Source organism: Malus domestica, chromosome 10 (genome assembly GCF_042453785.1).
Source record: "Malus domestica chromosome 10, GDT2T_hap1".
Classification (NCBI taxonomy): Eukaryota; Viridiplantae; Streptophyta; class Magnoliopsida; order Rosales; family Rosaceae; genus Malus; species Malus domestica.
In genome coordinates, this window is record NC_091670.1 from 1,074,212 (window position 1) to 1,086,491 (window position 12,280).

The following is a 12,280-nucleotide window of genomic DNA, read 5'->3' on the forward strand; positions in this document are numbered from 1 at the left end:
TTAGGCGTCCAGATGATGGGCAATTTATCAATTTGGATATCATTGAGGACTGAATTCGGATGCATAAGGTCTAAGCAAGAAGTACAGACAAATCATTCCAATGCAATTTACACTCATTAAACAAATACAGTTGAATCTGATTCTCACGGATGCATGGTTAATTACCTTAACGCCTTTCAAGCATTTCACTCAGAAAAAAGAAACAACTATAACAAAATTGTGCATGACGTCGATTAAGATAAGATACATGAGTTAAGAAAAGACACGTCCTATTTGCATAGTTCATTTACCAGGTAAAGAAAGTACCTCATCTCATAACCGGTTTCCAGCTTCCTTGGATAAACGGATGTTCTTTGAGACTGCATCGCACTCACTGGAGTTGCTTGTTTTTGCTTGTTTCCTCTAGATGAAAGGATAGTCAAATTCATGATTGCACACAAGCGATGTTTGGTCAATAAGGTTGCTTTAATCCAACCAAATCTCTCTCGTAGATGAGACGCACCCCACACCTCTTCACCTCCAAACCAGGGCCTAAGGTTTTAAATGTAAACTCAAGGTGATGACAACTGTCTTGCCATGTTGTACCAAAGTATTCACCAGATACAACGGATAGCCAAATGTGCTCTTTCTCAATTTGCCCTAATTCTTCGCTGCAGGCGAAGGAAGGACACCAGCCACCTACACCCAAATTCCCAGGCTTAACTTCGCAACGAAGACCATGTGCAGTGGTATGGGTTCCGTAGTTCCATTTGCCAAGCAGATTAGGTGGGAGTCGTCGACGGAGAGTGAAAACAGCACACAATGCATATCCCATCCACTCGTTCTTGTACCAGTGTTGAGGGAGCTCCACGCTTACCACAGGCCTCTCACTTCGATAACTAAACCACTCAGAAATTTCACTGCCAGGATATATAGCTTCAAATTTATTCCCTACGTAAGGGATTCCCTATATAATACAAAATTACAAATAGTGAAGTCAAACAATTGATACGACCGTCTTATAAATAAGTACAAAATGCTTTTAGTTTATTTTATTTTTTCTGTGTGTGTGAGAGAGAGAGAGAGAGAGAACCTCAAGAATAAATCGCAATAGGAGAACAATAACTCTGTAGAATACAAAACCCAACTATTAGGTAGTAAATCACCCCTGTTAGTAGCAGTAAGCAAAGAAAGACATAATGAATTCCAATAACTAGAAGGAATAGAATTAAAAGTAACCATAGGTTCATAAATGCAAACCAATCCGAATGATGGGAAAGGCAAACATTGGAAAGCTCCATATGCGTATCTGTTTGGGCCCAAAATAATAGTTTGGGCTGAGGGTAGGATCACTCTCGGCCCAGGAGGCCGTGCGGCGAAAGGGCCATGGATCGTTCAGCTCATGGGCTTCCAAGCCTAGGTCGGTTAAATCAGAACGCAAGCCGAGTCCTAGTACAATAGGGACTCTCGACAGGATCAGTAATCCAGAAAGCGAATCCGGCTCAGTTAAGGACTAGATTCGTAGTCCTAGTGGAGATAGGATTGGTCGAGGTGATGTTGATCCAGGGAGGGAAACCTAGTCCGAATAGGATTGTAACTCGGGCTCGAGGACCAGCACTATAAATAGAGGAAGCTGTGCATTAAGGAAGGACCCCTGCAAATCAATACAAAATTGCCCTGCGCAAATTCTCACAACTTGTGATTTTTCTTTTTCCTTTTTCGCTGACACATCTTCCGTTGGCATCAACAGCACTGTGGAAGCAACCGGTGATATCTTAAGTCGGCATAGATAGCTCTGTCACCGTAGAATCAATCGGTCTCGCAGTATCTACCGTTGGCATCAACAGCACTGCGGCGAGAACGGTTGATTACCTATCCAAGTCTCGGTCGAGAAGGGTTTCTGAACCCTTATTGGTCGAGGTCATCTCATCAGCCTTCTCGGCGAAGTGAGGTGTTACACGTTATTACATTCAGCATATTGAAAGCCGAATTTGATATTGAACTTCGTAAGAATAGTAACCTTGTCTTCAGGTTCGAGAGCCCAAGAGGCCGAGACGTGTTCCTTTCTCGGCCGCAATCGCAAGACGTAGAAGTCAGCCGCGCACCCAACGCAACATCAACAAATTTACTCCTCGGCCGAGCTCGGCTGACGAGTTGGCACGCCCCGCATTCACCGAAGGACGTAGTTAGCTCATTAATTACTCGACCTGCGCGCCACGTAGGCTTTGTAGTTTTTAGGGTCAATATTTTGGCACGCCCAGTGGGACCCAGTGCTAAACTACGAAGTTCATGCCAATTGAAACATGATCGGTAAAAAAGAAAACAACTATGGGAAAGTCGACAGCCGATTTGCCGAATCAAAGCCTGGGACAAAGTGTGCTGCAGGCGCAGAATCCCCTTAGCGCTGTGACACCTGAGTCCATGAGCGCGACTCGCCGAGAGAGAGAAGTTAATCTCGGCAGTCAACTACGCGGTCTAGAAATCCCTAACAGGAACACTTGCGTTCTCACTGAAGGGATAGTAGAGGAGTGCGACGAGGATGGTGGTGAAGGATCTGATCCACCAACAAGGTCGTTTCTTCGAAAACGACTAGACGAGCAGTCTCGGTCAGTCGAGCAGACGTTTAGTCGAGGCATTGACAAGCTGCATGAGGTGATACTCAGTTCCAATGAGCGACAAACCAGGCTGCTCGAGATGTTGGTTAGTAAAGTCAGTGGCAGCAAGCCTTTTGACCTTCTTCAGCATTTTCCACCAGGGAACAATCCGATACCAATTGTACCGACCGAGCCTATTCCTGCTCAGCTCAAACCAATTGACTTGGAAAAAGAAGGAGGGTCGAATAGTAGGTCAGACGGAACCGACCAGAGGGTCGAAGCAACACCTGTTGATATGACCGAAGTTCAGCGGATGATCGACTCGGCCATGAAGAAAGGGCCGAAGTTTCCTAAGTTTATTCATCCGTACTCGGCTTACATGGAAACGTTTGGATACCCGAAAGGTTTCAAGATCCCAGATTTTAGTCTTTTTGCCGGTGAGTCGTCCCTGTCTTCGTTGGAACACGTGGCTCGTTTCACCGCGCAATGCGGAGACGTTAATAGTGATTTCCATAAATTACGGTTGTTCAACTTTTCATTGACCGGCTCAGCGTTTGCCTGGTATATCAATCTCCCTCCTAATTCCGTCCAAAACTGGGAGGAGTTGGTAGAGAAATTCCACGAGCAGTTTTATCGGCCAGGGATGGAGATGTCAGTTTCTTCGCTAGCACGGATGGCTCAGGCATCTGATGAGTCACCAATGGATTATCTTACCAGGTTTAAATCGGCCAGGAATTGGTGCCGGGTGTGATAGGAGCATTTTTATGCAACTTAATTGGCTTGTTCTCATGCATTTATGTTGTTTTTCCTTAGTTAGTTTAGTGTTTAAAGTCATTTTCGTGCAATTTCAGGTTTTATTGTCAAAGTATGCAAAAATGAGCATTTTGGAGCTTTTAGGAGCAAAATTGGGCTTGGAATGAAGTGCATATGCATGGAGCAAGGAGTTTGGACGAATTTGAAGTCAAAACATCAAATAAACATGCTAAAAATCTGGTGAAACAAATACAAGTTGCAAGAAGGGATAGGTTTCTAGAAGGATTGACCAAAATTCCACTCAAAACCATGTTCACACCCCAGAAATTCATCTTTGCCGTGCATCCTTGACTCACTTCCACCAGATTTTTGAGTGGATGATTCAACACCTACTCTTTATTGCTTTTACTTTGCCATATTTGCCATGTTTGCTAGTTGTGTTATTTGCTTGTTTTTATGTGAGTCTATGTTTGAAACATTGAGGACAATGTTTGGTTTAAGTGTGGGGGGGTGAACAAAGTGTTTTTGTTGCAAAATTCGTGGGATTTTACCACCTAACATTTCAAAGGTTGTTTTTCATTGTTTTTTTTAGTGTTTTTAGAATGTTTTGATGTGTTTTTATGTGGCTTTACCAGAAAATACGAAAATTCAAGAAAAAATTAGAAAAATTTTGAAAAAACCCAAAAAGAGTTGTTTTTGTGTGTTTGTTTGTGTCTTAGGGTACCTTCCAACACAATGATGAGGATTTGGTTTTTAATTGCATGACTGTTAAAGAGAGTTATAAGCATGGATGAAAGTTTGATTTACTCTTGGTTTATGCTTGGTTGTGGTTATAACTTATGAATTCACATGCAATCTTAAAGGAAAAATCAGTTTTTGTTTGTAACATGCTTGAAGGAAGCAACTCAAATTAACACTACAACCTTGTGAGACTTGAGCCTAAACGTTTATTTGGAGAGTTATTAATCTGTGCATTCTTGTTTTCTAAAGTCGTTGCATGATCTCATTATTCTTTGCTTGGTTGCTACTTAGAATGCGTTTCATCACTTTAGTTCCAAATGCTAGAACTCATGCCAATTTCATTCAAAACATGTTATTGAATTGCATAACACATAACAAGATGAAGTTGTTTAGTAGTTACCACCATAGCCAAAAAGCCTTCATTCCATACATTTGTTTTTGTAGGTTTAACCCCGTTGAGCCTTATTTAGCCTATATTGTTTGTTAACCCACGTTATCCTTACCTAGCCTAGATTAGGATCATCCATACCCTTGTTCTTAAAGCATAGTAAGCATGACGTAAAATGAATTCCTTTTGATTGAGGGTGTGCAGAAAACAAGTGTGGGGGAAGTGTTTTTCATGAAGAATTGTGTGCCATAGGCACGGGTAGAAAGAAAGAAAGAAGAAAAGAAAAATGTTGTGAAAAGTGAGAAAAAGAGTTGAAAGAGCATGAAAATGAGTTCTAAGGTGTGGATTGTTGAAGAAGGGGTCCAAAACATTGAATTTGACCCTAAGTGTTGCATGAATTTCCCCTTTGAGTTTAAAAGTTGATTCTTGCACCCAAAAGTGAATTCTAAGTGTCAATTTCAATGCTTTGCTTACTATTGTTTTAAGAACGTTTGTTTATCCTTCACCTTTCTTAGCCAATATCCCAAGCCCCGTTACAACCCTCAACTTCTATCTTGAGTGTTGTGTATTTCAATTTGTGGAGTTTGGGATTGGTATGAGCATATGGTGTCACTGGTTCTCGCGTCTAAGTAGTAGCATTCTTTTCATGTGATCATATACATTCTTATCAAATTCAGAAAAAACTTTCCTTGTTATAACATATGTGAGCATTCGTTTTCATATCTACATCAATCCTCTCACATATAACTAGCATAGGGTGTGTAGTCAGAAAATCTGTGCGAAAATTGAGTGCATATCTAGTAAGGAATTGAGCAAATTCTCTAAGGCATGTTGCTACATTCAAAATCATGTTTTAATTGGTTAGATGCGAACGAGTACGTAGTGACTATAATTAAGTATGTGCTTAAGTGTAAAGATGGCTAAAATCTGTGGGAATGATGATCTTTAACATGTTATGTGCATTGGAAATCCCTAAGGCAAACGTTGGAAGGTTTAGGTTGTTTTTGTTTGTTTGGTTTCGTTTTGTTTTTCTTTTGTTTCTTTGTTTTGCTCGAGGACTAGCAAAAGCTAAGTGTGGGGGAATTTGATAGGAGCATTTTTATGCGACTTAATTGGCTTGTTCTCATGCATTTATGTTGTTTTTCCTTAGTTAGTTTAGTGTTTAAAGTCATTTTCGTGCAATTTCAGGTTTTATTATCAAAGTATGCAAAAAGGAGCATTTTGGAGCTTTTAGGAGCAAAATTGGGCTTGGAATGAAGTGCATATGCATGGAGCAAGGAGTTTGGACGAATTTGAAGTCAAAACATCAAATAAACATGCTAAAAATCTGGTGAAACAAATACAAGTTGCAAGAAAGGATAGGTTTCTAGAAGGATTGACCAAAATTCCACTCAAAACCATGTTCACACCCCAGAAATTCATCTTTGCCGTGCATCCTTGACTCACTTCCACCAGATTTTTGAGTGGATGATTCAACACCTAACATCCACTTCTTGCTGTGCATTCTTGATTGTTTTCCCACCAGAAAATTGAATTAAACAAGTCCATCCTCTCCCTATAAATACCCATGGCAGCAACCTTATTGAGGACATCCAGAAATTAACCATTCTCCAAGCCTTGCCTTGCCTCTCCCTACATATCCAAACTCCTTCCCATCCATTCCTCCACCACAGCCGTGCCTTCCCACCACCATCACCACCTTATGCAGCCACCATTGGAGGAGAAAGAAGTAGTGCCATGCAGTCCAAAGGAGGAAGACACCTTGCACATGCAATCTGCCATTAGTGGAGTGTTTGGAGTTCTTTCTTTTCTTGTTTCTGTTTTCATGTTTAATTTAACTTGCTTTCCAATTATGTTAAACATGTGGAACTAATTTCTTTTTAGTTAGAGGTGAATTTGAAGCCATGGACATATGTTGGTTATGATTTGATTTACTCCAGTTATGAATTCATGAACTTTAAATGTGGTTTACTTTTCTGTTTTGATTAAGAACTTGTTTATGTATGTAGGTTGAGGGTCGACACTTAATTTGCATGCCTAAACTTGATACTAGGATATAAGGGAATTTCACCTAATCGTTATGAACTTATATTCATAAGTAGTAAAGATCGCTAGTCACGATTGTGTTAAGTAAACCCTAGGTTGGATTAACATGCGTATTCCATAGTTATGAATGCCTAGTCGATGTTTATGATTTCCGTTGAACTTAATGATCTTTGTTGAATGTCTCTATCATGCGTATTCCATAGTTAGGGATTTTGATGAGGAATAATTTGGTTGCGATGCGTATTCCATTCAATCCAATGAATCTAGGGAAATCGGAAAGTTAATTTAAGCGGACCTAATTAACTTGGAGCATTGTCATTCATCGTTTGTTGAAGTCATAACTGGGAGTCAAATTGTATGCATATGTTCATGTGTGGATAAGGAACCCTCTAACTAGCTTCTCACCATTCTATTTAATCAAAATCTGTTTTAGTTTGCTTTGATTTGCAATTTGTTTAGTTTTAATTCAATTTCGTCAAAAATCAATCCCCCATTTATTTTAAAGTATTAAATTAGTTAGAAATCAATTTAGTGTTAGGTACTCAAAACTGCCCAGAAAGTGCTTTGAGTCAAGTTATAGTCCAAATTCGTCCAAATTAGTGTTAGGTACTCAAAACTGCCCAGAAAGTGGTTTTAAGGCAGTTTTGAGCCTTTTAGTTGCTGTTTTGAGTTTTTAGTTTGTTTAGGTGTTTTAAACTCTAGTTTTACATTAATTAAGTCTAGTTTAGTGTTCTACATTATATTTTTTATGTTCTTGAGTCAGTTTTACATTGATTAGCATCCCTAGTTAATCCCCGGTCTAGAACGATCCCTATTTGCTCATATACTACAATTGTCATCCATAGGGTTTAATTTGTGTGTCAAGTTAATTTTCACATCAGGGTGCCTTTACCCGAAGTCGAATTTGTCAGGCTTGCTTTGAACAGCCTCAACGTCGAATACAAAAAGAAATTCTTGGGGGCGAACTTTCGGGATATGTACGAATTAGCCCAACATGTCGAACATTATGATTATTTGCTCCGCGAGGAAAAGACTTCGAAAGCTCCAACTCGGGGGACGATTTACAAGAATCCTACTGTCAATTATGCATCAGCCGAGGATGAATGTGTTAGTGTGGATGCAGCTGAGATAGTGATCGATAAGCCATACGTTTGCAAGGCATTGACTCAGGTTGATTCTAGAAAAGCCAAAAGTCCCTCGGCCACTGAAGGAACATCAAAATCGTTAAAGGTTTACACTTTTGATATTACCAAGGCGGACGCAATTTTTGACCAACTGTTATCAGCAAGAATCATCAAGCTTCGGCCTGGTCACGACATTTCTAAGGCCGAAGAACTTAAAGGAAAGGTATATTGCAAATACCACAATTCGAGCAAACATACGACAAACAATTGCGTCGTATTTCGCGACAACGTCCAAAGCTGGATTGATAATGGCAAACTGAAGTTTCCCGAGAAGAAGATGAGTGTTGAAACTGATTCGTTCCCCACGGCAACAGTAAATATGGTCGATGCGTACCTACCCAAGGACAAAGGGAAAGGCAAGGCCGAAGTGGTTGAACGCCTGCGGAATCAGAATTCTCGGCCACGGTTCATGGCCGATTTTCGTTCAAACAAACCACCCACGGCTTTAACGGGGCCCGCTATTGTCAAACCTATGATGGATTATAGCACCGATGAAGACAGTGGAACGGTGGTTTTGTGCAGGAAATGTAGAGAAAAGGTCGACAGTGAACCAGAGGAGAAGCCCTCTTCGCAACCTGTGGCCGCAACCCGGCAAAAGGTAGCCAATAAAGGCCAACATCATGGGGTCTTTGAGAGGCTCGGTCCTAAAGTACAGATGGAAGAGACACCCCCAGTCAGACGGCGCCTCGATTTTGATGCTTCATTCTATGACGATGATTACTATAAGCGTAATTCTAGCAGTTCAGAATCATTGCGGAGCAAAAAGACCTTCAAGCCTCCCGAGCCTAGAGATCAACGTTGGTATACATATCATTCTTCGAGGGGGGTCTACATCGCGTTGTCCAAATCTCAGAAACACCGGCATCAAAGGATAGATTGCATGGCCCGTCGACGAGCAGCCCAAGAAACTTTGGCCCCGAAGTGGCGGTCGAAGAACATAGTTGCCACTGATGATGAGCGACCACCTCCAGCAATTATGACAGAGTTGGCTCAAGGGAAACGGCTGGTCGACCAAGATGTCGAGACCACGTTTGAAGAGGCTGATAAATGGATCAAACTTCTTCTTCGACCAGGGGAGATGAAGGCACGCCTCGAGCATTTCAAGCAAGAGGCCGAAAGAAAATTTCCTCCGCCAGCTATACAAGAACCTTTGATCAGAATTCGACGGAATTTGCATCCACCATTTCTTGGGGAGGCTTTAGAATATATGCGAGAATTTCATAAGAAACATTCGGCCAACGATCTGTATGGTTTGCCGAAGGCATGCCAGGACACCATTGATCTAGTCCTGACTTGTCCGGATGCCGAGCGAATCATTCAGAAGACCTCAGATCCAGGATTGAAAGTAAGGTTCTAGCATATACGAAAAGCTCGTGTCCTTGGATTTGAAGTTGACCCGTACACCGATATCGATGCAGCCGACCTTCCTTTCTCAACGGATGACCTTCAGTATTTACGATATCACTTCGAAGTATTTTCAGCTGTTTCTCTCTTCGGCCTTACGGCCGATGAAATCGCACGTGTTGCACGTTTCGACGCTTATCTCAACACCAGGGATGCCCGATTACAATACCAAGAGCAGGTTCAGGTTCTGATCCCAAGTGCACCGTCAATCTCAACCTTACCTGAGGCGGTCACGCAGGACCAACAAATCGTCGATGCAGCACCGCCGAATGAAGCCATCAAAGAAGGAACAGAAGCGTCTCGTTGTCCGACTCTGACGGCAACGGAGTCCGTAATCGCTGACCAACCGAGCGAGGAGGGTATTGACCCAATGGGCCCGTCAGTCCTGGATAATATGGAAATCAGTATGGTCCATGTGTTACCTGCCAATTTTCAATCAAGCACGGCTCAACCAAATTTCCTCGACGAAGATGTGGTGGCCGAAGAGGCCGGCCATGTTGATTTTGTATTTGTTGCTGAAGTTGAGTTAGCAACAAAAGCTGACAATCTAAAGGCGGCTTTGGCTGAATTGTTTCCTCGTTCATCATCGGCCAAACTTCGCCATTTAAAGCCTTTGTATGTGACGGCCCATATCGAGGGGTATCCAGTTTCTAAAGTTTTCGTCGACTGTGGAGCTACCGTCAATATCATGCCTCTGAACATCATGAAGGCCTTACGTCGCTCGACTGACGAGCTTATTCCTTCAGGGATCACAATGAGTAGTTTTGTCGGCGACAAATCCCAAACCAAAGGTGTGCTTCCGTTAACTGTAAACATTGCCGGTCGCACCGCCTTTTTCGTGGTTGATTCCAGAACCGAGTATAATGCACTGCTCGGTCGAGACTGGATTCATCAAACCAACTGTATTCCTTCATCATTGTATCAAGTGCTTGTCTTTTGGGACGGTAACTCGGTCACTGTTCACCCGGCCGATAGCCAGCCTTTCGAAGCTAACATGATCCAAGCACGGTATTATAATGACCATGTCGGCTACATTACATTGCAAGGCTTCAATGAAGAAGGACGACCGACTCGGATTTCGGTTCATAAAGCTATCGAGGTTGGCGCCGAAACTGTCCAGCAGGATTCGGCGAGACTCGGATTAGCCAATTTCCTCCCCGAAGCTGATGTTTGACACCGATCGGGAAACACGTAGGGCCGCGGTTTCATCTACTATGGAACGACTGCTGGCCCATTGGTATACTATATCCAAACAACCAAATTCGGGCGTTAACCTCGTCGAGTTCCTTGCCGAAGAAGATAATGGTCCTGTTTTGTCTCTTGATAAAATTCAAGCCGCCCCGGCCGAACTCGAAGATCATCGGCCCCAAGTTAAGGACCCCTTGGAAGAGATTAATGTTGGGACGGCCGATGATCCACGACCTTTGTTTGTTAGTGCGTTACTTCCCCAACAAATGAATGACGAGTTTCGTGCCTTGCTTACGGAGTTCAAAGATTGTTTTGCTTGGAGCTATCATGAAATGCCCGGCTTAGAGCGCACTCTGGTCGAGCATGAATTACATATTAAGCCCGGATGCAAACCTTTCCGTCAGCCACCTCGTCGATTCTCGACCGAAGTGCAACTCGGCATCAAGGACGAATTGGTTCGGCTTTTGAAAGCCGGGTTCATTCGGACAGCTCGATATGTTGAATGGTTGGCAAATATCGTGCCTGTTTTAAAGAAAAATGGTGCCCTACACATCTGTATCGATTTCAGAAATCTGAATCTGGCAACTCCCAAAGATGAGTATCCAATGCCGATCTCAGACCTCTTGATCGATGCTGCGGTGAGTCATGCAATCTTATCCTTTATGGATGGACACGCCGGATACAACCAAATATTCATTGCCGAAGCCGATGTGCACAAAACTGCTTTCCGTTGCCCGGGGGCACTCGGGACTTACGAATGGGTTGTTATGCCGTTCGGCCTCAAGAATAACGCCGCCACATACCAACGGGCGATGAATACCATCTTCCATGATTTAATTGGAACCATCGTCGAAGTTTAAATCGACGATGTTGTCATCAAATCTAAACGCCGACAGACACATCTGGACGATCTCCGACAGGCTTTCTTCCGCATGCGTTGGCACAACCTCAAGATGAATCCCGCCAAGTGTGCTTTCGACGTATCGGCCGGAAATTTTCTTGGCTTCCTCGTGCATCACCGTGGGATTGAAGTCGATGAGAATAAGGCCCGCGCAATCATCAATGCCCCACCCCCAACAACGAAGAAACAACTCCAGTCCTTACTCGGCCAGATCAATTTCCTCCGCCAATTTATTGCCAACTCTGCAGGTAAAATGAAAGCGTTCTCCACGCTTTTGAAACTCAAGGACTCCGATAAATTTGTGTGGAACGATGAGCATCAGGCGGCGTTTATGCAAATCAAAGTCTCCCTCATGAACCCACATGTCCTGGTTCCTCCTCGGCGCGGTAAGCCTCTTAAGCTCTACATCTCGGCGGTCGAAGAGTCCATCGGCTGCCTCTTTGCACAAGACAGCGACGCCGGCCGAGAACAGGCTATTTTTTATCTCAACCGCAATCTCAGTCAACCGGAGATCAATTATCCAGCCGTCGAGAAGCTGTGTCTGGCCGTGTTTTTCGCCGCTTCCAAGCTTCGGCATTATATGCTCCCATCGGTCACCCAAGTTATTGCTCAGACCGACGTCATCCGCTACATGCTCACCCGACCAATCGTAAAAGGCCGCATTGGGAAATGGACCATGGCACTATCCGAATTTAGCTTGCAGTATGTAGCCCAGAAAACTGTCAAGGGCCAGGCACTGGCTGATTTCCTTGCTCAACATCCTTCCCCATACGGGTGTGGGGGCAACGACGTTGAAATCGGCATGGTTCAGACGCGCAACAACCACTGGACGATGTACTTTGACGGCTCCAGTACGTCATCTTCGGCGGGTGTGGGAATTGTCATTCAATCCCCGAACCACGATCGCTGGTTATTTTCGCTTAAGTTGGATTTCGAATGCACCAACAATCAGGCCGAATACGAAGCCCTAATTGTCGGCCTTGGAATCCTTCATGACCTGCGGGCGACCCGCGCCCTCGTCCTCGGCAACTCCGAACTTGTGATTAACCAACTCAATGGTTCTTTTCGTTGCATGAGTTGTACCCTGGCGCCTTACCACACG

General features: G+C 43.4%; 1 protein-coding gene across 1 annotated transcript in view; it reads right to left on the minus strand.

Moving 5' to 3' along the window:
• Positions 1-418: 418 nt before the first annotated feature.
• LOC103411899 (TMV resistance protein N-like) overlaps positions 419-12,280 on the minus strand; it is a 30,324-nt gene continuing 18,462 nt past the window's right edge. Inside the window, exon 5 of the mRNA XM_029109049.2 lies at positions 419-946. Within this exon, the coding sequence (XP_028964882.2) occupies positions 452-946 (495 nt within the window). The 3' untranslated portion in view covers positions 419-451. The remainder of the gene's footprint in view (positions 947-12,280) is intronic.